Source organism: Cyprinus carpio, chromosome B11 (assembly GCF_018340385.1).
Source record: "Cyprinus carpio isolate SPL01 chromosome B11, ASM1834038v1, whole genome shotgun sequence".
NCBI lineage: Eukaryota > Metazoa > Chordata > Actinopteri > Cypriniformes > Cyprinidae > Cyprinus > Cyprinus carpio.
The window spans coordinates 795,822-819,625 of record NC_056607.1 but is presented as its reverse complement, the minus strand read 5'-3'; the positions used below and the strand labels follow the sequence as shown (position 1 = coordinate 819,625).

The window sequence follows — 23,804 nt, the reverse complement described above, 5'->3', positions numbered from 1 at the left end:
AACAGTCTCTTACAGTCCTCTGAGTTGAACGTAGTAATCGGATGTAGTACAGTTTATTGTCCAAAGAGCGTACGTTAGCCAGTACGATGGTGGGGATAGATGGCTTGTGTGGGTTAGCCGTTAGCCTAGCCCGGATACCTCCGCGCTTACCCCTCTTCTGCTTCCTCTCACGCCGCTTGTGGCGCCTCCGCTGTGGGTGAGATGCAGTAGTGGAGGTCGGTGATGATGTAGGCCTCCGGAGCAGTCCGAGATCTCGCAGCTGTTCCGCGTGCGTGGAGTTTAACTCTAAAAATGCGGCTCTGCCGACATCCAGCAGAAACTCACGACTGTATGCGGGCTTAAAGACAGATAGACGCGACGACGACGTACAAAAACATTGCGACTCACAAGACAAAAAACACGAAAACACCGTTCTGTCAGGACAGAGAGAAGCCGCTGCGTGTGGACGCGCCGCCATCTTGGTTCAAAAAAGAGGGGGAGCTTGTTCATCTAATCATGATCTCACAGAAGATTTCACAGAACAATACAGTATGAAAATGCTTACCTCATTGCTATGTTTTTTTTTTCTCAGATTTTGTAAAAAAAACTGTATGGTTGCTCCTACATCTTGAACCATGTTTCTTTATTTAATTGCAGCACACCCCAAATTTACCTATGTCACCCACTGTGAAACCAAACAGGGCTAGTTTTTAACCCAGCAAGAAAAATGTTCCTGATTGGAGTTTTTGTGTTTCTATATTATTATTATTATTATTATTATTATTATTATTATTATTATTATTATTATTATTATTATTATTATTATTATTATTATTATTATAGAAATTTATTTAGCAATTAATGTATAACATAGACTACATAGATACATTCACTATGTTTGTTTTTATGGCCTTTAATTTGCACACTTGGAGGACAACATTGGGTAGGATGGAATAATGTGTTGTTGTTCTTTTCAGTAAAATAAAGATGATTACATCTGATTATTCAAAGAAATAATCAGCCAGTTAATCAATTAGCAAAATAATCTTTACTTGCAGCAATATTTTGTATAAACATGTCTGCCAAATGAATAAATGCAAGTAGTACACACTCAGATTAAAGTATCCATAATATCTCTAAAATGTAATCACAATAATCCATCAAAAAATATGCCAACCATTATAGATCTGATGACCCAATCTTTTTGCATTCTTCAGGCCTACACCAGTGTTGGTAAAGCTCCTCTGGCACTCAAAGACTACCCTGAGCTTGCCAAGGTCATGAACATGGCCCAGTTTCACACTAGGATGATGGACAATGTGAATGAACTCCTCTGTGAGACGGCTGATCTCTCTATCCTCTGGTGAGTCACTTCTGAGTCATTTAGTTAAGCTGTTACATTCATACAGATGTACATTAGTGTTTTGTGGTCATTGTGTACATATGATGATAAAAATAATAAAAAATCATAAAAAAATCATTCTGCAGTTTGGGGGGGGGGGGTTGCTATCAGTATCCAAAATTACAAAAAGCCCATCTAATTATCATAACAGTTTCCATATGACCAACACTCAACATTTCAAGGGTCAGATTTACTAAACAGGGCAAGTTAGCATTAGAGCGCAATTCCATAAAATGGAAGGGGAAATTCTGCGTATGATTTAATGACTATGCACACATTAAAGAATACAGACACAGCAAGATCATTTCCATAATAATACATGCTTTTTTTGTGTGCGTTAAATAATGGTGCCAATACCAGTAATTTGATGAGTGCAAACATTAGTAAATTGCATTGTATGATTGACTTTAATACTTCCCCAGGGATCTGCACAGACATTTTTAGGGGCAGGGGCTCAAGTGGAAAAAAGGGCACTTATCATATTTATATATAATTTTTTTCCCAAACAAAACGCTAAATATATTAAGATTTTTCTGGGATTTTATCAATAACGATAATTAGACAATATTTTGCTGAGTGTGTTATTATCCTGGTATCTTAAGGACTACCGTGGACAGCTGACTTCTAAAGTTTTTGATATTCTGCATATTCTGGGTGGTGACCAGATTACAGCAGTGATAGAAATTAATCTTTTCCATTAAGTTTAAAAAGATTTTTACCTTTTATGGGCATTTTTACCTTCATAAAGCCATATTTTTTTCTAAAGGTGTGCTTAAATTTAATCAGTCAATTAGAATAATAAGTCATTTGGGCTGTTACCAAACAAATTAAATCAGTATTGACAAAATTAATATTTGCAATGCAGAGAAAACACAGAAGCTGCATTAGAAGTGGCATTTAGATGCATTTACACACTGTTTAATGCAGGACATGAATGCATTTAACCTGCAGTCACAAATGCATTAATACTGTTTTGATGTTTGAAACATAAAACATTGAATATTTTTTAAATGAAGACATATTTTAAATGTGAAATGAAAACTGCCAGTAGATGGCAGCAAGTCACTGTTAATTAGTGAGTCATTGCGATTTAACCAAATCATTTAAACGGCTGATTCTTTGTTGCATTTGCAAGCGTCATGTTGCTCAAAGACACAAATTGGAATTATATTTGTTGGCAAAATAGAGAAAAACAGGCAATATTGTGTCTAAAACGTAAATGTCTTAATATTAAATTCTTGTTTATTGAACTGATGTATAAAATCAAGATCACATTTGAAATCATGCTGCTTTTTGGTGGAAAAAACATAAGTCTTTGCGTGATACTGATTAACTATATGAAATGATATAAATCTATCAATTTCTGCCCCCATATCTTGAATTTTGTGATCATTCAAAATGCATTTTAATAATCTGAATCATGCAGTGAAGGAACGCGCACTGGTCTAACATACTAGACTTCCTATTGCCTTAGCTAAACTTTAGCTAACTTACATGGTAGCTCTCATGAGTCATAGATGTTAGCAAGACAAATTAACTTTATTTGCCTTTTGTCTTTTGGATTATTAGCTGTAAATTCAAGGCACAGGTAGCTTAGTCTTTTGTTCATCACCACTCACCTCCACACCAAGTCAAACACAACTGGGAAGGGAGAGAGGCTCTCTGCCTGTCTGTAATGTACATGTGCCGATCATGCTACATTGCTGTGCTGTGCGCCTGCACAAAGACGCGGAGGAGAGAAAGGCATCATTTCCCAACCTAACCTGATATCTAGATTTTTTTTGTTTGACAGGGAAAGCTGTGCGCAAACAGAAACACACACATGAACACATACATATATTAATTTAGGAAAAAAAAAAGAAAAAGAAAAACTCCCCAGAAAAAAGAGCACTTGCTCTGGAGGAAGAAAAAGTGCAGGTGCTCAAGCCCCCTTTGATGTCTGTGTGCATGTGCCTGTACTCCCCTCCCATAAATTTTGTGTCTGAAACGGAAACTCCTACAAATGCAAATTAAAGAAGTTCAGGAGCAAAAACAACTGTGTCCATGCCTTTTCAGCGCTAATTCTTCACTGCACGTCTTTAGTAAATCCTGACAATACTATTGTCATATATTGTTATATTAACGCCAAAAGATGGTTTGCGCTGGCATAAGCTGTTAGTAAAGCTGTCCCCTAATCTTCTAAAATCATGTGATAGGCTTGTGTGACACCATTTGACATCAATGACCCCAAACTGTGTAGGTTTTGCATGTTTCTGTTAAAGTTAATGACATTTCAGAGCTATAGGTTTCAAATGCTAATCAGAGGAGAAGATCTTGACTAATGATTTTTAACACAGAAGGTCATATTGAGACCACGAATATCGAGTGTGCTCCACAGAAGAATGCGTTTCTTTATGGACTCGTTTAACCACAAATACATACAGTACTGTACACTGTTAAAAAAATCATATGGTTAAAGTTACCATGACCAAATCAAGCAAGTGATATTTTTATTATTATTCCCAATTGTTGAAGTTTGTATCATCTGTTAGTCTTAAAAAATGCATACATCTTAGAGATGCAGAAAATTCTTTTGAGTTGACATGCCTGTAATGTTCCAGTTTCCACACACGTGTGTTTGAGAAGCTGTTCTCTCAGAGCAGTGAGGATGTGTCCATGCAGCGCTACCTCACGGCTTTCCCAGTCATCTGTTCACACTTCAGTCAGTGTCTCCATCCTCTTTGTCCAGAAGAGGTCAGTACTGTTAGCCTGGCTCGCCAATGTATTAGACTTCTCTAATACGTACTGTATATAAGTAAGCTTGACCAACTCTTTAGATATTCTTATTCTGTGGGCCATATAAGCCAACTGATTCACACCTTTACAGACAAAGTCAATTGCATCTGAGGGACTGTCACAATGTAAATGAACCTGACTAAAGATAACTGAAATACATACAGTATAATATTTCAGTACTGATACTCACATACTTTGACAGCATATCATTCGTAATGCCAGTACTGGGTCGATTTCCTTATTATTGTGACCACTATTTATGGATATATTTATTATTGCCCTCAGACTGTCCAGGTATCCATCAAGGATCTTTTATTATGGACTTTGTGTTAAAAGCATTAAAATTTGCTATCTTGTTTCTGACAGCCCATTTGTTGAATCAAAAGGATTTTTGTTCCAGTATCATCTACAGTAGATAATATATGCCACATTTAGTCCTAATGGCCAAAAGTGTGGGGTTTTAATATATATATATTTATATATATATATATAGTACCACAAATCATTTTCAAAGGAAAATCTGGAACACTGTTTGCACTACTACTAAATGCTGTTCTGTCATTCTGTCTGTTCTGTTTCTTGTTAAATGCATGCGTGTGCATGGACTAGGCTGAAGATATAGAGAATCGAAGCTTGAAGATGTCTGTGAACTTTCTAGAGGAGATTTCCCGTCAGACGTGTATGGTTGTGCTAGAGATATGTGCAGAACAGTGCAACCTACATGAGAAGGTACATTGCAAGGTTGCTTAAAACATAGTCATGATTCAGTGTGACATGGGGATCAACCAACATAAAACTTAATTAAAATTATAATTAAAGGGGTCTGGATTTAATATTAAGATATAATATCAGATATTGATATCTCTGTATGAATATTATAGAGTGGATAGGCATTCTGCAGAAGAAGAAAAAAAGCTTTATGAAGAGAAAAAGTTTTTTAAAAGAGTAAAAAACAGACAAGAAAGTAAAACCATTGTAGAATACTATATCATCTACATAAGCATGCAATGTTTTACAGCTGTGTTGTGCTGTGTTTTAGTTATTGCCCAAACACAGTGCTGAGACCATCAGTACAGCACGCAATAAAAAACTGAAGAAGTCGTTACCAAAGAAAGGAGACGTGCCTAAAGAGAAACCAGGGACGGAAAGCCTCAGGAAGGACAGAGTCATCGTCACAAAGTATGTATCATCTTGCAGTATCATTATAATAACAGTTAGCTGTACTGTAGATATGAACACTCACTGGCTCTCTTCTCCTGTAGTCTGGATAAGATGCACCAGGCACTGACAGAACTGTGCGCTTCCTACAGTATCTGTGCTGATTTCACCGTGTTCCAACACATCATTGTACCTGCTGAATTCCTGTTTTCACAGCTGGAGATCAGACTCAACAAGTATTGCTCATTTTTAAGTATTTACAATGAAACTGCACTGTTGGCAAGATGAATTTGTTAAAAATCCTCTCAGGTACACACTGTGTCTTAAAGGAATACCCCAAATTCCCCTTTTTTGTGATTACAATGAAGCACTTACAATGGAAGTAAAAGCAGAATGATGAAGTGTATCTTTTTAGGTGTTATATTATCATGCAAAGTTATAAAATTGGACATAACTTTACACAGAAAAGGTTTTTCACACTAAAATCATGTTAACGCGGATATTGTTCACACCTTGTGGTTATTCTTATGAAGCTGTGTATTTTAACTTTTACAGATTGGCCCCATTCCCTTCCTTTGTGCGTGCCTCACTCTAATCTAGACTTTAGCTTTTCTGTGGTAACCAACATTATGCCTCAAAATCAACTTTCAATTGAGCTTAACTTGTTTTGAACCCAGAATATTCCTTTAAAGGTTGTTTGAGAGAGAGTCAGCCTTCACAACTGTAAAATGTAAATGAAAAAGCATTCGCTAAAAACACGAGTCTGACAAATCATTAATCATACACTGCTTTGTTCATTCAGCATTACTGTGACCTAACGAATAGAGGTTTACAGGGTTATTGTGCAGATGGCCAATTATAACCAGAGCACCCATGAAATCGCCCGACCCTCTGACCTGCTGGCTGGGATTCAGGCATATGTTACAAGTCTGCACAGCCTCAGCTGCTACACCAACATTGATGTCACACGACTGGTAAAGAGTGTCTTGCTGCAGCAGACGCAACCATTGGACTCATATGGAGCACAGACCATCACAACACTCTATACAAATTGGTAAGTCCTCATGAAAATGTATTAGCTTACAGGGCCATTCCTTCTAAGATGAGACTTTCCCTCACTACCAATAGGCTATGGATCAGTGACCACCTTTCATGAAATCAAACCAAACTGGTCCCACCCTGACCGAAGTGTGCATGTGCCCGGTGTACATGGATGCCATGTGTTGTTCACACAAATGCGTGAATGAACTCAATGACATTTGAAAGTTTTTCCTGTACTCTTTTTACACAACTCGCTGTCAGCAGTCTTTGCTCCTGACCTTCGTCCAGAGATGGTGTGAAGAACGCAATGGCAGTGTAGGCAACGCCAGTTGATCCCAGATAACCATTCAGTTCATGTTCACATCAAGTATGCCTGATAAGTCCTGAAAAGTGACACCAAAACATTCACCCCTGGTGGCTGGCTGCAGTATAGGTAATAAACTCTGCGCTCTCCATCTAAACAAATTGGACATAAGCCAAACTAAAAATCAAATTACACTTCAAATAATTTTTTCCCAAAGATGCGTTGAGTCATTTAAGGTAGTTCTTATTATGAAGAAGTATGTTGAAGAGTTCTTTTCTAATTAGTTTGTTTTTAGTTAGTTATTTGAAGCAGTCTTGGACTCCAAATAATGTCATCGGCGCAAGATGACAGCCCCTATACCTAGGACATTTTGGCTTTACTTTTCTATAGTGGAAGGAAGCGGAGACATGTCATCCATCTTTTTTTACAGTCTATGGTTCACATACGATAACAACAAGTGAAAAACAATGCGGGCAGATACAAAAACATTTTCGGTTTGAATGGGTGCTTCATGTGACAGCTGAATTTTCTCAAAGTTACCTCTCAAATAGTAGCATTTTGCTTCAATTGTTTCTTGATGTATGTCCCCTTCATCCAGTGCTGTTTGTTCTCTCCATTCTTAAGTATCTTGTTGCTGTCTGTTTTACTGACTGAGAAACTGCTTCAGATGAATCAGGGAGAGAGTAATCTGAACAAATATGAATCTATTCAGACTGGTTTGCCAAGCTGTATGGCTAATTAACTCGGACTGATAATAATGATTAATTCACAAATGATTTGTATTGCTGGCTCATTCGACAGAAATAGGGACACACATAATAACAGATGTAACATTCGCAGGCAAAACGTTTTTCAGGTCAGTCAGAATGCTGATGGTGCATACAGCTGTACAGCTGCAGGTGCTGTCAGCATTTTCTCTGTCAGATTGGTTGCATATCAATAACACATTCAATATGAAGTCCTGAAAACCTGAAACACTGATTTATTCAGGAACTGCCTTTATGAGTATGTCACTGAATCATAGAACACTTACATTTGTGCTGTTGTTCTAAATATCAGATTTGTGGTCTCTAATTTAAATGTGGTTAATGTGTTTAAATGTGTTCGGTTTAAATGGTTTCTGTTGTCAGGTTTCTGGAGGGTCTCTTGCGTCAGGCCAGCAGTGCTCTCATAGTCCACTGTCCTACCAAACAGTGTTTTGTAAACCAGAATACTGAGAATGAGCAGAGCTTTCATGCTGAGGAATACTCTGACATTTGTGGTAAGATGAAAATTAAGATAATATTTCAGCTAAATAGCTACATACTGAATATTTTATATCACTTTTTTAAAGGCCTACTGGAACTGTATACTGATTCAACTTATTTTTCATACATGTAATCTTAAGCATTTGTTTCACATAATATTATATGCTTTTCTTATAATAATAATAATAATAATAATAATAATACAAAGTAATATAATATGTGTGAAAAAATATTTAAATCATTCTGTATACAAGTCCACACTCCCTCTTTATGTATTTACTTAAAGTTGTATTATTATATTAAATGGATACATGGCAAAAGCCTTGCAATTTTCTGGTGACATTTCTGTGTAGGTTTGCGTTCGTTGGCTGAACTGATTGGCCCTTTTGGACTGAAGTTTTTAAACGAGAACCTCATGTGGCACATCATATCCCAAGTTGGAGAACTGAAGGTATGATGTCTTTCAAAATGAAGACATTATTTATCTTTTGACATAATTTACAAACATGGCTAATTAAATAGCTAATTAAAGTGTATAAAGGATTGAATTAAATCATGTTGTCATTGTCAGAAACTTGTAAGTGACAACATGGATGTCCTGGTGCAAATGAGAGCTAACTATGACAATCCTGAAGCAATGAGTGACCTTCAAAAGAAACTGACAGGTACAACTATGGAGCCTAAACTTTCAAACTTCATTACTCAAGCTTAAATCTGATCTGTCAAGACTTATATCCTACAACCTCAATTCCAGAGAAGTTGGGACATTTTGTAAAATGCAATAAAATCAAGAATCTGTGATTTGTTAATCCTCTTTAACTTTTATTTAGTTGACAAATAGTTCAAATAAAAGATTTCTAAAGTTTTCACTGACCAATGTAAATGTATTTTGTAAATATGAATACATTTTGTTTTTGACAGCTGCAACACATTCCAAAAAAGTTGGGACAGAGGCCAAATTAAAAGTGAAAAGGTTAAAGAATATCCACGTTAAACAGTTTTGAAACTGTTCACAATAAGCATGTGAACTGTTAATAGGTCAAGGTATCATGTTTTGGTATAAAAAGAGCAAGCAAAGCTGGATTATGGCTCATCATAAAAATCACATTTCGCAATGCAAAATCGGAAAGAATTTAGGTCTTTCACCAAGTACCATACATAATATTGTGAAAAGATCTAGGGAATCCAAAGAAATCACAATACATGTAGAGCAAGGCAGGAAAACTCAACTGAATGTGCTTGACCTTTGAGCCCTCAGATGTCATTGCATAAGAAACCATCAAACCATCATGCGCTGTTAAATATAGCAACATGGGCCCAGGAGTACTTCAGAAAACCAGTGTCATTTACCACAGTCTGCTGCTGCATCAAGAAATGCAACTTGAATATCTGTTACTCTAGCAGCATGGGTGACTTGCATATGTGCAAAGGTATTATTGACATGGAGAGATATGTTGGGATTGTACAGAGATATATACTGCCATCAAGATGATGTCTTTCATGGGAAGTCCATGGTTATTAGATCAAGACAATGCCAGCTCTCATTCTGCATGTGCTACAACAGCATGGTTTCGTAGACTCAGAGTGAATGTGTTAGACTGGCCTGCCTGCAGTCGAGATCTGAATCCTATTGAAAATGTATGACCAGTCATGAAAAGGAGAATCAGACAACGACAATCACAGACTGCTGAGCATCTGAAGCCTTGTTTCAAGAGAGACTGGACAAAAATTCTGCTTGCAAAACTTTATCAATTAGTATTTTTAGTTCCCTAACAATGAAACATTGTAATTAAAAGGAAGGTTAATGTTATACGTGCCTCTGTCCCGAGTTTTGTGGAGTGTGTTGCAGCCATCAAAATCAAAATTTGTTCATATTTACAAAATACATTTACGTTGGTCAGTGAAAACTTTGGATATCTTTTCTTTGTACTGTTGTCAATTAAATAAAAGTTAAAGAGAATGAACAAATCACAGATTCTTGTTTTTATTGCATTTTACAAAATGTCCCACCTTCTCTGGAATTGGGGTTGTACATAGTTGTCTGCAGTTTTTAACATTATTCCTTTCAAAAATAATCACAACAACTACTTTATTATTAAATATAAATAAATCACAAAACAAATGGGTTACACTTTATTTTAAGGTATCCTTGTTACAGTGTAAAAAAATATACAAGTACTGAGCAATATTAATAAGCTTCATGTACTTACTATATGGTTAGGGTTAGAATTAGGGTTTAGCTTAGGGTTACTTGAATGTAATTATGCATATTTTATTGTTATTATAATAGTAAATACTTGTAACATGTAACAAGGACAACTTAAAAATATAGCTGCAAGCAGCAATTACGGAGCCAAGCATAGCAGAGGTAAACTGAGGAGCTAAGCATGGCATGTAGCATCAGACCACCTACAACAATGAGTAATTTAAGCTGTTTTAGAATGATTGTAGTTGAAATGGATGAAAAATCATAAATACACCCACTAGAAATATACTTTAAGGAATTATCTCTTTTGACCAATAGGTGGCGCTGTTATCAAATCGATGTGGTGTGTTCTGTGTGAGTTGACAATTGCACACACAGAGTTTGGTGTTAATATGTCAAAGCTTTGCAGAGATTAGAGCCTCAGATGCAGTTTGGTATCATGCCTCAAATTTGTTGTGGCTCTATACAAAAACGGTTTTGTGTATCGACACAAAATCCATAACTTTTTGTCAGCACAGTCTGAAGATGATCTGACTCAATTTTGATGAAAATCAGACCAACGGTCTAGGAGGAGTTTGAAAACGTAAGATTTCAACATAAATCAAAATGGTGGACAGGAAGTTCGGCCGACTACAGCAAAATTTGTAGCTATGTTCTCGGCATAACCCATGGAATATTTTGAGACCAGTTTGATTCCAAAAGTTATTAAAAGTTATTAGAATTTATGGACAATTCATAATTAATGGTTAATGAATGGTTTATTACTTTTGACCAATAGGTGGCGCTGTTACCAAATTGATGTGGCATGGTCAATCTGAGGGGACAATGGCACATACAAAGTTTGGTGCCAATATGTCAAATATTTGCAAAGATAGAGCCTCAGATGCAGTTTGGCACCATGCCTAAAATTTGTAGCGGTGCTGTACGAAAACGGTTTTGTGTATCGACACTATGGCCATGAATTTTTGTCATCACAGTCTGAAGAAGATCTGACTCTATTAAACTCAATTTACTGGACAGGAAGTTCAGTAAATTATGACAAAATTGGAATTGATGTTCTCGCATAATCCAAGGAATCTATCAACATCAGTCTCATTACAATAGGCCAATGTAAGCAAAAGTTATTAGCATTTTTAGAAATTTCATTATAATTTATGGACAATTCATAATTAATGGTTAAAGAATGGTTTATTACTTTTGACCACAAGGTGGGGCTGCCTCCAAGCTTTTTGAGTACCATCAGGGCATGGTGTTGAAGATGCACACTGAGATTTATAATGGTACGTCAGTGCGTTCGTAAATTTTAACATTTTATGACAAAATTCTAAATGGCTGATACCCAAAATGGCTGACATGGGAAAATTGGGTAACATTTGACTCAACATGCGATTTTTGTGATTTTTGTCCAAACTATTCAGAAGTTATAGGCAAAAATATGCATTTTTCATATCTCCTGACCACAGTGCCGAAACACTGCAGGTAATCTCAGGTCATTCTTCTTATAACGCAAACCAAGTTTGGTCTCAATACGCCAAACCATTGAGGAGATACAGCCTCAGATCCATTTTTGAGTGCTTTTTGTCTAATTCGTTCATGCGTTATTCAAGAATGGTTTGAAAAATCTTTCATAACTTTTTGCCAGCATGGTCTGAAGATGATCTGAGCCAGTTTTGTTGAGAATCAGACAAACCATCTAGGACGAGTTAAAAAAAGTATGTTTTTCGAACAAATAAAGTCCCTGTAAAGGCAATTAAAAAAAAATGTCTAAACACATTATACATGTTAGAAATGTATTGCTAAAACATACTACAAAGACTGTGAACTGTAAAAAAACACTGAATTGTGGAGTTAGACCGTTAAACAGTATTTTTTCTCACCATTGCTGTGATCCGGATTTTTTGGGCGGGGCTAAAACGGGGGATTGATGACGCACTGCATCCCCCTGAGCTCCTGGCCCGCCCCTAACAATATAAATAGAGCACATTCGCATCAGTTCGCCGCTCAACCGCAAGTTATTGTCATACTGTTACTTACTACAGCCTACAGTTTGCTGGCTATGCCTTCGTCACTAACTAATTAAGCTGTTAGGAGCATCCATTCCGGCTGTAGCAGTGAAAGTTGAGTGTGGCGACTGCAGCTTTCCCGCGAGTGGGTGTGGTTTCAGCGCAGCCAGTGGACACGCCGCCAGCGTTTGAGAGCTGAGACTACTGCTCATTTTTTCGAGATTTTGATAGCTTATTTTATATACTTACCGGCTTTTTTATCATTCAAATTTTGCTGGGTGGCTAATAACACATTTTTCTGTGGTATGACAAACTCAGAACACATACTTAAATTTGACTTTACAGGGACTTTAAAAATAGCAAAAAAACTAAACCCTGTGATTTTTTAATTTTGGCATTCATTCGACTCAGCATGAGCCAAGAATTCAGAGGAAAAAATTATTTTCCTTTTGTGCCTTACGGTTCAAAAGTTATTAGCATAAACATGGGTGAAACTTTGGAAAAGGGGTGGGGCTAGAGAGTTTGAGTTAGAGACTCCAAATTTGCTTTGGTGACTATTCTTACTGTCCTCTATCAGTGTGCTAAATTTCACAACTTTCCCGCAAGTGGTTCTATGGGCTCCCATAGACTCAAGAGCAGAAGAAGAAGAAGAAGAATCCTAACGGATACAATAGGTCCACTGCACCTTCGGTGCTTGGCCCCTAATAAAGTGTTGCCAACAAATAAATGTGTTGCCTCTTGCTTGGGTGATAAAGGTCTACTGAACTAAGAAACAATAACATTCAAGAGATTCCCCACTGTATACCAGAAGTTTGTGGGGTTCCTTTTATTTTCCAGTATGTGGATACTCCTGTGGACAAAGCAAACTGTACACAGATATGTTTTTTTTTTTTAAGTCTGGTGTTGAAGAATTTGACTGGCTTGCACAAAGGCCATCTGGGGCCAGTTGAATAAACTTAGTCTCTATGTTAAGACTGTGCCTTAAGAACTACTCTGACCAACTAACAGTTAACAAGGGGTAATGAGTTGTATTTTTTGGAGATAAAAAAAATGAATGACTAATTTGACAAACCAGATGACTAATTTGTATAACTAGTGATGAATGAATTTGGGATAAACTGAAACAGTAGCCAACATCAGCCAACAACCTCAGAGATGCTCCATTAATCTCACCCCTTGCAGCTATAATATCTTCCATTGATGGCTGAAACATGAGACTTGACTCAAGCTTTGAATATACTCTCTTGGCTAATTAAAGTTGTGATGTAAAGAAAGTAGCAACATTTAATAATTTTTAAAAAAATGTATTTATTTCTGTATTATGACGTACATTCAGAGTGTAATGGATTAATGAAAAATAAAATAAAATGTAGGACAGGACTTGGTTCTGTCCATCGGTGGGTGGGTGAATGAATGGAGGCAGATCTGGATGTGAGCTTGCAATCATTTGTAAGAAAGGGGCAGGTTTTTAGTGAGCTTAATAATTGGACATGGAGAGAAGTCACTATTTCACAAGATCCAGTTAAATTTTTTGATAAAAAAAGCATCTGGTAAATCCGTAAATGCTAAAACAGCTGTTCAGACTCTCGGGTGATGGACAGGATTAGATGAATAAGCTTCACTTTAGAACACCATTTAATGTAACGTTCTGTGTTTCTGTATTCTTTCATAAAAGGAAAATATTATATTTCCCTGATTAAATTAGTATTTATTATGGCTGCTGCTGAGCATGCCTCTGTATGCAAGTTGATTATGGACCAGTCACCGCACATGCTTACTTTAGAAGTGAAAAAAAAAATAAAACAAGTAGCGTTATGTATTATTTATCAGTAGTGGTAAGGACAGAAAAGCACATTGGAACGCTCTCTGATCTAGACTGTTTGGCAAGAGTAGCTTCAGTTTCTTGAGCATAGTCAGGAGGGGAACTCTCTTTCCAAGACCAGTTGTCACAGGCAGAATACTCGAGGTCAAATGGATGTTAAAAAAATAAATAAATTTTTTTTTATTTTTGCTAATTGCTTAAACCACTCCCGACCAATCAGCATTAGTATATGCGGCTCTTTTTCCACTATCCATGGAGCTCTTCTCTCTCTCACACACACACACACACATTTCCTCTGTATTAAATGTGCAGTGTGTAATATTTAGGAGGATCTATAGACAAAAATGCAATATAATATACACAACTATGTTTACAGAGGTGTATAAAGACCTTACATAATGAACTGTTATGTTTTTATTTCCTTAGAATGAGCAATTTCTATATACATGCACCGCAGATCCCCTAACATGGAAGTCGCTGCCATGTTTCTACAGTAGCCCTAAATGGACAAACTGCTCTACAGAGTGCGTTTCGTCACTATGTTGTTCTTGCAAATAAAATACTTACACAATGATGAACAAGTAACTATAATATTTGGTTCACTGAATAATTAAATAAATATAATTCCTTAATTTACCTTTGTAGAGAAACCGCATTGCTTGTCTCAGGCGATGACGTCTTAGTCCTGTGTTGGCCACCATAGCTTCTCTATGTGCAGTTCGAAACCTCACCACTAGATGCCACTAAAATTTACATACTGCACCTTTAAAGCTCCCTTAAAAACATAATGCAGTAACCAGAAATGGCAAAACTGTGCCAGAAATACAAATATAAGAGAATTGCTTTTACCAATATCCTGCAAAATTCAAATTAAGGAAATGTAATTTAAAATAGTTCAATATAAAAATATTACTGAATAAACACAATAAAATGACAGTGAATTATAATAATTCAACAAATGAAATATTTTCTTTCTTTTTTCATTAAAATGTATTAATTCTGTATAAGATGGAGGATGTTTTACTCATTCATAATTCTCTTATTCTCTTATTTCTCTGTGGCCTTGTACTGTAATTAAAAGATGGTGTATCCTATTTATTTATTTATTTATTTATTTTTTATTAGGCAGTGAGAATGTTTTGAAGAGAATGACCATTGTTGGTGTGATTCTGTCATTTCGCTCCATGATCCAAGATGCTCTCGAGGAGGTGAATGTCTCTATTTATGTCTCATAATTACTGTTGAATTGGAACACATTGGATCAAGTGTTTTCTACATTTATATATTACATTAATATGCAATGTAATGCTTCTAATAAATGCCAATATATATATATATATATATATATATATATATATATATATATATATATATATATATATATATATATATATATATATATGTTCAAGCTTTAAATAAGTACACTAATCATCTCTGCATTTGTCATTGTATGTGTAGCATTGTATAGTATATAAATTATAATAAATGCATAACAGTTTTTACATATTATAATGTACTGCCTGGTTTATGAGTGAGCACAGGACGTAAGTCTACTGATCATTTTCATATGTAGAGCATGGACAGACACTGCCCGTTTCTAATGAGACCCATCAAATGTCTAAAGGACTTCATCTACTCTGATGGTGACATCAAGGTAAATCACAGTCACTGCTACTGGAATAACATTTCTCCATTTAGCTCGTATCTGTCTGTAGGGAAAAGTGAAAGAATAAATGCAAAACTTTGATCTTTGCAACATCAACATTGTTATTCATCTAAATGGAATCAACACGACACTATTGTCTTCCACAGAGCAGTTTTACAGCAGAAACTCAAGTTTCATAGTTAAGTTTCAGAACTGATTAATTTTACAGCATTAATATTGTTTTTTCCTGTTTATTGTGAAGCTGCTTTGAAACTATGAGAATTGTATAAAGCGCTTCATAAATAAATATGATCTGACTTGACAAAAATGTGTGACAAATTAAGTGCTTTTATTTAACATTTACATGTTGCTTTTTCCGACATACCTCATCTCAAGACTTTTCTCTTTTTGGATTGTTTTTTATTTATTTATTTATTTTTACATTAAGTGACACTCAGTGTGTATGAAATGGCTTCTGCAGCTGGTTTGCCATGTGAGATCGACCCTGCACTGGTTTCAGCCATAGCAAACATGCAGACAGGTGAAGTCCTGATATAGAAGTTTGCCTATCTGGAACAATGTCTCTAGTTTTCCAATATATTATTCATTATTTTCCTTGACAGACAACTCATCCATTGAGGAGGAGTTCAAAATCACCTGCCTGCTGCTAGTTTTTATAGCTGTGTCTTTACCCACCCTGTGCCTGGATCCAAACTCATTCTACAGCCGAGAACATGGAGGTAACATTGGGCAGAAGAGCAGGAGTTGCACAAGGGGCAATGCAAAAGCAGTCTTACAACAAGTTGATGAAAATAAACAGTGCAAGGAGCAGATTATCACTGAATATAGATAAACTCTAGAACATTTTCACTTGCTTACCTGGAGCAAAAACTTTATGACTGATGTATATTGACATATAAAAGGAAACAGACTTAACCTCGATTTACATGAGCTCCAAGTGTCTGTGTATTACTAAAATATCAGTGCTTTGTTCACCATAAACAGCCTCATCATAGCTTTCTGACAGACCATAAATACAAGCCCAGTATTTACCGTAAATGCAAATCTTTTAAGATGTATTGTGCTGAACTTTTCCTGAAACTCAAATGAACTGGACTTGTTTTTCAACAGGTCACCAAAACAACATTCATTGCTTGGCTACTGCAGTTAACCATCTTGCTGCAGCTATGTTCACTGTCCAGAGAAAAAATATCCAGACTCAGCTTCATGAATTCCTGAAGGTGAATGATACACCATTGAATACACAGCAAGAATTCAGTATTTTTCATTCCATACACTGACATTAACAAATCCATAGCAAACATTTACTGAAAATATTAGTAACAATTCACCATAAGGTTCCATTTGTTAATGTTAGTTAACTATATTTGTTAACATGAACTAACAATGAAAAATAGTTTTAAAGCTAATCTCAGTTAATGTTAATTTCATCATTTACCAATACATTATTAATAAGAAATGTTGTTAATATTAGTATTATTAAAATTAGGACCTGGGCTTACATGAACCAACAGTAAATACATTTGTACTTTTATTAACTAATGTTAACAAAGATTTGTAAATACTGTAACAAATATATTGCTAATTGTTAGTTACTGTTAATGCACTAATCATTAATCTGACCTTATTGTAAAGTCTTACCAAAATCTTGTATCTAATATATCTGATTATGCTCATCTTGTAGGTGGCATCATCTATCTTACTGCAGTTAGGTCAGAATGTGGAGCGAGTGGAAATAAAGAACAGAGATTCAGTTTATCTCCTTCTACACATGGTAAAAAAAAAAAAAAAAAAAAAAAAAAAAAAAAAAAACTTTGTAGAGTAATAGAATTATTTGAATTTAAAAAAGTTTAATATACAAATCTTACCTTTGTATTCTTTGGGTTGTAGATAGTGGAGCAGTCACCGTTCTTGAGTCAAGACATGCTGGAAATGTGTTTTCCATATGTACTCCTAAGAAACTCTTACAGAGAGGTGCACAAGACCTTCATCCACACTATGGGCTAAACTTATGAGGATGTGAAATCATGACTTTGATTTTATATATCATAGTTAAAGAGTTTAAAATGATATTCAGCTGATTTAATTTTTATTGTGGATACCTGTCTTTAAATAGATTCCAGTGGACTCTAGTGAAACTAGGGGAAAATAACAATATATAGAAAAGTTTTAGGAGAATACAGTTGCATGTATTAATTATTTAACATTTAACCTTGTTTTCATGATGATTAATAACTGAAATAATAGTAGATCATTCTCACAAGCTGATGCATTATACATATTCAGTCATAACCATAATTTGTACATTTTGTTTTATCTACTTTATTGCCTCAAAATATAAGCAGAAAACCCTCTATAATGCTAAAATAATTTCTAGACAATGACTGTGTTGTACTGAGCCTGACTGAGCAGTACATTGCACATTTTTATTTGTTTAAAAGCATTTAAATTAAAGTTTTTTCTAGAAATGATAAAAAATGTGATTTCAAACATAAGGTAAAATGCCATTAAATAAAATTTAAAAAATCATTAGAGATATGCTTTTGTCTGTGTTGTTATGTTCACGTATACTAGTGTGGTAATTTGCATGAACAGATTTTAAAGGATATATGTAAAGAATAAAATGGATTCAGAAGATATTTGGTAGAACACAATAAGCAGGATCTTACAGGTATACATTTCCTTGAAAATTCCTTTAGCGGCATGTTCCTCTCATGACATAAAATCTCAGACTCCTACTTTTCCTGCTAAAGTTTAATGGTTCGACTGAAGATCTAAAGGTCTCTGGTTTGATCCCCAGTTTCGGCAGAAGGGAGCTGGGAGTGCTTTTTGGAAACCATTCTGATACTCACGGGTTAGCTGCTTTTCCCAGCACCTCCTTCTGAGTCATTTCTACACCTTCAAAAAATGCCCCTGCTGCCGCTTGGTTCCATGGTGTGATGGTTAGAACTCTGGACTCTGGACCTGCTAGCTTTGGACTATATAGGCCCACCACAACTACAAACAGTATATTACACAGTATTACAGCAATCCTATCACATTTATGGCAAATAACATCACAAAACCCATGGTGATCCTGCTGACAAAAACAGTAGAAATCATCACAGAAATCCGAATGTTTTCTACAAAACCAATACATTTTTTTATTATTATAACCAGTAAAACCATTACAAATTATGATGCTTTCTATTTTTTTTCTGTTTTTTTCCAACAGAGGATTGAAATAAATGTATTATTGTATGAACTAAAATACTTGAAAAAAGTGCAGAATGCAAAATGTATATGACATGATATATGATAAACTTAAACCTAGAATAAATCTTAAATCTTAAATCTAGAAACCTGAAGCAACTGAATTCTTCAATTTGAGTATTCATACGTGTGTGTGTATGTGTGTGTGTCTTGTTAATCAGACTAATCACCTTATAATCTACTTCATTTACTCAGTTTTCTAACTCAGTAGCTCTCAAATGTAACCCGTAGGATCGCTACTGTCTCATTATGAATGAATGGAATATTCATGCCAGACAATGTGGAGTGATAAATAGTAGTGGGCGCTCGGACTAGTGTTGTCCTGGGATTTTACTGTGCTACATGCTGTGTACAGTGAGAGAGGCGGGAAAAGGTAACCTGATGTAACTAGTGATGTTACGTTCAACACTGAAGCTGCGAAGCTTGTATAAAAAAAAACAACACATTTCACACTGAAGCACTGTATCGCAGCTTGATTCGTTTTGAGAAAAACACATTATCTATGGCATCCGAAGCTTCATTCGATTGAAAACCCTGTGACTGCTTCAATATCTGGTTCAAACGAAGTGAACCTCAGTGCCGTTTCCTTTACATTATATTACATTATAATGTGTTAACATTGTTTTTTTTTTTTCTTTTTTTTTTTTCTCGTAATTTATATATTTTGCTCAAAAATTTAATTTGGCCATAAAATATCAGTATAAGGACTGAGGCAGAGTTCAAATAAACAGATCATAGATTTAATTTATGAACTTATGTTTCATTATTTTATTTATTTTAGCGTCAGTACACCCTGACACAAATTAATGACTTTGACAATAAACTTTATTTATAGAAAATATTATAAAACAAAAATCATTTGTAGAACCAGATGTGAAAAAAAGGATGCAAAAGCACGCACATCAATCTAAACTGGGTGCTCGACCAGAAAACAAGCAGAAAAATATTAGAACGTAAAGTCGGCAACACCAAAGCTCAAAAAACGGTATCAAAAATGTATTGTTTAAAAACTATCGCATAGCATATGTGATGTTTCGAGCACGCAGGCTCTTCATCAGACTCAGAACCAGATGTGAAACCACTGGCTGTAATGAACCATAAAGGCTGATTTATACTCCTGCGTCTGACATACACCGTAGCCTTTACGCCGTAGGATGTGCATCGGTTTTCATTTATACTTCTGCATCTTTGTCCGTGTCGACGTGCAGTACACATGCAAACCGCTAATCTGCAGTGTCCAGGGGCATGTTGCTTGTGTTACCCGCAGTACCACGACAAAAGCTTAAGAAGAAGCAGCTTGTCGGAGAAGCATCAGCCGTGACGGCGGCAAATAAATATCAAAGAACAAATAATTTATTTAAAATTACAAAAAAAGAGACGACAAAGGAACAGCAGAAGATGGCATTCTTTCAATCTCCACAAGAACTTGTGCCATAGCAGAACAACTGTTTGTTGTGGACAACAAAGTGATGTAATGCTACATTTTATAATAAATTATTATTTAAATTATATCCTTGTTCAAGCTCTTGTTCTGTCTAAGCTGGATTATTGCAATGCTCTCTTGGCAGGTCTTCAAGCCAGTTCTATCAAACCTTTACAATTAATTCAGAACGCGGCAGCAAGATTAATTTTTAATGAGCTAACTAACTACCTTTCAAATCTTTTTGTGTTCTATCTGTTTTCTTTTTATTTTTATACAAATAACAAAAGCAAAAAAGACCTCTATTCTTCTATTATTTAAAAAGCCCTTGCTATGTGTACTGCGTTAAGCTTACTGAGACTTATTGCACATATATTATTGCTCTTTTGTTGATTTTGATTGCTTCCATTGTCCTCATTTGTAAGTCACTTTGGATAAAAGTGTCTGCTAAATGGCTAAATGTAAATTATAAGACACTTGTTCTTTGCTTTGTTTTATTTTGTAGCATTAAATTATATTAAAGTGCAAAACACACACACAAAACTCAAATACAGGAGGGAGTGGTACTAACATACCAGTCACAGCGCTTGCAGTCCATTTAGATTTGACGCACTGTGAAATTTTTGGAGAAAACGTACTACGCACAACCTACAGTTGCTATGGCTTAGTTTTGAAGCAGAAGTATAAATCAGCCTTAACATTTTGGAAGGTGTTATTTATTTTTATGGTCACTAGATGGCCACAGCATAAACAGTTTTAAAAAGCTTTGAGTAATGAACCTTTTTCCAATACAATTGTGATGAAAGCTTCACTGGTACAGAACATTTCACTTCACCATCACTAGATGTAACTGTTCCCTTTTTTTTCCGTATTTTGCTTGCCATCACAAGGCACAAGCCCACTCTCCTTCGTGTCAGTTTTGGTTTCTTATAAGCAAAAATAGATTGCATTAGCACCCCTTTTTGTCGGCCGTCAACGTCACTTAATTTCTTTGATGATGATGAACCAGCCAGAACATTTGCTAGTGGCGGGTGCAGCCCAATGCAATGAACCCACCTGCAGCTTTGAAACTGCTGTTTTTGAGGAGCGGCCATTTGTACTTAAGTACATTTTCAAGTATTTGTACTTTACTGTAGTAGTTTTATTTTGAGTAACTTTTACTTTTACTTCACTACATTCTAAAGCATAAGATTGTACTTTTTACTTCACTACATTTCATAAAACATATCGTTACTCAGAATCAGAATCAGAATTAGCTTTATTCACCAGGTGTGCGCATACACAAAGAATTTGTTGTGGTTTATTTAAAGGTGCTCCTGGTACATACATACATACATGCATACATACACATCTGACATGAGAACAAAAAAAAAATATTTTAAAAAGACTTAGCAATAAATAATGTGAAAGAATCTGGAACAGTATATTGATTTGTTTACAGATTTGTGCATTTTTACTCTATATAGAACTGTATAAATAATAGAGATATGCATATGTATTTACATAATACTTGAGAAGGCAATAATTAAAGACGTAGAATGATTTACGGAAATGAATTACAGAACACAGAATTACAGAACACAGGTAATGATTCATATGTTAGCTGTTTAAGCTGGAGATGGCATGGGGGAAAAAAAACAGTTTTTATGTCTAGATGTTCTAGTGACCAGAGATCTGTAGCATCTGCTTGAAGTGCAAACAGGTTGTGTCCGGGGTGAGAGGGGTCTTTGATGATGTTACCTGCCCATTTCTTCACACTGGAGTTGTACAAGTCCTAAAGACTGGGCAGGTGCACATCAATGATCCTTTCTGCTGCCCTAACAGTCCATTGCAGTCTTCTTAAATCTGATTTGCTGGCTGACCTAAACAAGACAGTTATAGAAGAGCACAGAACAGACTCAATAATAGCTGAGTAAAACTTTGTCATCTGTGCCTGTGGCAGGTTGAACTTTTTCAGCTGATGAAGAAAGTAAAACCACTGCTGGGCCTTTTTCACAATGGAATCAATGTGAATGTCCCACTTCAGGTCCTGAGCGATGGTTGTGCCCAGGAACCTGAATGACTCCACTGCAGCCACAGTGATGTTCATGATGGTGAGTGGGGGGAGTTCAGGGGGGTTTCTCTTGAAGTCCACCATCATCTACACAGTTTTGAGTGTGTTCAGCTCCAGGTTGTTGTGACTGCACCAGACAGCCAGCTGCTCAACCTCTTACTCGTCTCCATCCTGAATGAGGCCGATGACTGTGGTGTTGAAAGCGGAGATGAAGTCCACAAACAAGATCCTTGCATAAGTCCCTGGTTTGTCCAGATGTTGGAGGATGAAGTGCAATCCCATATTGACTGCATCATCCACAGACCTGTTTGCTCTGTAAGCAAACTGCAGGGGGTCCAGCAAGGGTCCAGTAATGTCCTTCAAGTAGGCCAGCACCAGTCTCTCAAATGACTTCATGACCACAGATGTTAAAGCAACAGGTCTATAGTCATTAAGTCCTGTGATTTTTGGTTTCTTGGGCACAAGGATGATGGTGGAGCATTTGAAGCGGGTGGGGGGGGGGGGGTCTGTTGAAGATCAGTGTGAAGATGGATGATAGCTGGACAGCACAGGCTTTGAGGCAGGCTGGAGAGACACCATCTGGGCCTTTGGCTTTGCTTATCTTCTGCTTCCTGAAGACTTTGCATACATCCACTTCACAGATCTTGAGTACATGCTGAGATACAATAGGGGGGAGGGTCGAAGTGGGTGTGGGGTGTCAGACCAAGCTTTTGCCTCTCAAACCTGCAGTAGAACTCATTCAGGTCTTCAGCCAGTTGTTGATTGGCCTCAGTGCTGGGGGATGGGGTCCTGTAGCTGGTGATGGCTTTCAGGCCATTCCACACTGATGTAGAGTCATTACTTGAAAGCTGTTTTTTTAGCTTTTCAGAGTAGCTTAACTTTGCCACTTTGCCAAATCCTGGATGAGCCTGCTTTGGAGCTTCTTCTTAGTTCCTCTTCAGCAATTCAAACTTGGTCCAACACTTAGCTCAGTGGGTTAGAGCACTGGCACTGAAAGGAGGCGTTGTTTCTGAGATGGTTCAGATGGGCTGTGCTGCAGGATAGCCATCTGTGGTTGATTGGAGCCTCGTATCCTTTGCTTCAACATTTTTCTCAACATTGGTTTGGGAAGGCAGCCCAAGCCAGTGGAGATACGTCAGAAAGGGGTTTTTGGAAAACTTCACGGCCCATGTAAGCCTTCTTTTCACATTTGATAGTTGCAGGAGCATCCGATGGATTGTTGGTTTTGGGGTATTATTTTTATTTTTTTGCTTCAGGTGTGAGAGGTCCCGGGTTCAAATCCTGGATGAGCCCACCTGCAGCTTTGAAACCGCTTTTTTTGAGGAGTGGCTGTTCGTCCTGCTTTCTTTGGCTCAATTGCATGCCATTGTTAGGTACTTCTTGTCTTTCGATATCAATGTCACATACTTCTACTTGGTCTATTACCTGCGGGTTGCGTTAGGTTATACCGTTAGGTCGGTCGGTTAGAGATTGCTG

The 23,804-nt window shown here is 36.4% G+C and overlaps 1 protein-coding gene across 1 annotated transcript in view; it reads left to right on the top strand.

The window, feature by feature from the left end:
- nckap1l (NCK associated protein 1 like) overlaps nucleotides 1–18,141 on the top strand; it is a 35,691-nt gene extending 17,550 nt beyond the window's left edge. The window contains exons 16-31 of the mRNA XM_042733496.1: nucleotides 1,197–1,342; nucleotides 3,982–4,114; nucleotides 4,766–4,885; nucleotides 5,196–5,335; nucleotides 5,419–5,550; nucleotides 6,150–6,368; nucleotides 7,790–7,920; nucleotides 8,260–8,357; nucleotides 8,478–8,571; nucleotides 15,063–15,145; nucleotides 15,511–15,591; nucleotides 16,030–16,123; nucleotides 16,206–16,322; nucleotides 16,714–16,823; nucleotides 17,288–17,377; nucleotides 17,494–18,141. Of these exons, the coding sequence (XP_042589430.1) occupies nucleotides 1,197–1,342; nucleotides 3,982–4,114; nucleotides 4,766–4,885; nucleotides 5,196–5,335; nucleotides 5,419–5,550; nucleotides 6,150–6,368; nucleotides 7,790–7,920; nucleotides 8,260–8,357; nucleotides 8,478–8,571; nucleotides 15,063–15,145; nucleotides 15,511–15,591; nucleotides 16,030–16,123; nucleotides 16,206–16,322; nucleotides 16,714–16,823; nucleotides 17,288–17,377; nucleotides 17,494–17,610 (1,905 nt within the window). The 3' untranslated portion in view covers nucleotides 17,611–18,141. The remainder of the gene's footprint in view (nucleotides 1–1,196; nucleotides 1,343–3,981; nucleotides 4,115–4,765; nucleotides 4,886–5,195; nucleotides 5,336–5,418; nucleotides 5,551–6,149; nucleotides 6,369–7,789; nucleotides 7,921–8,259; nucleotides 8,358–8,477; nucleotides 8,572–15,062; nucleotides 15,146–15,510; nucleotides 15,592–16,029; nucleotides 16,124–16,205; nucleotides 16,323–16,713; nucleotides 16,824–17,287; nucleotides 17,378–17,493) is intronic.
- Nucleotides 18,142–23,804: the final 5,663 nt, after the last annotated feature.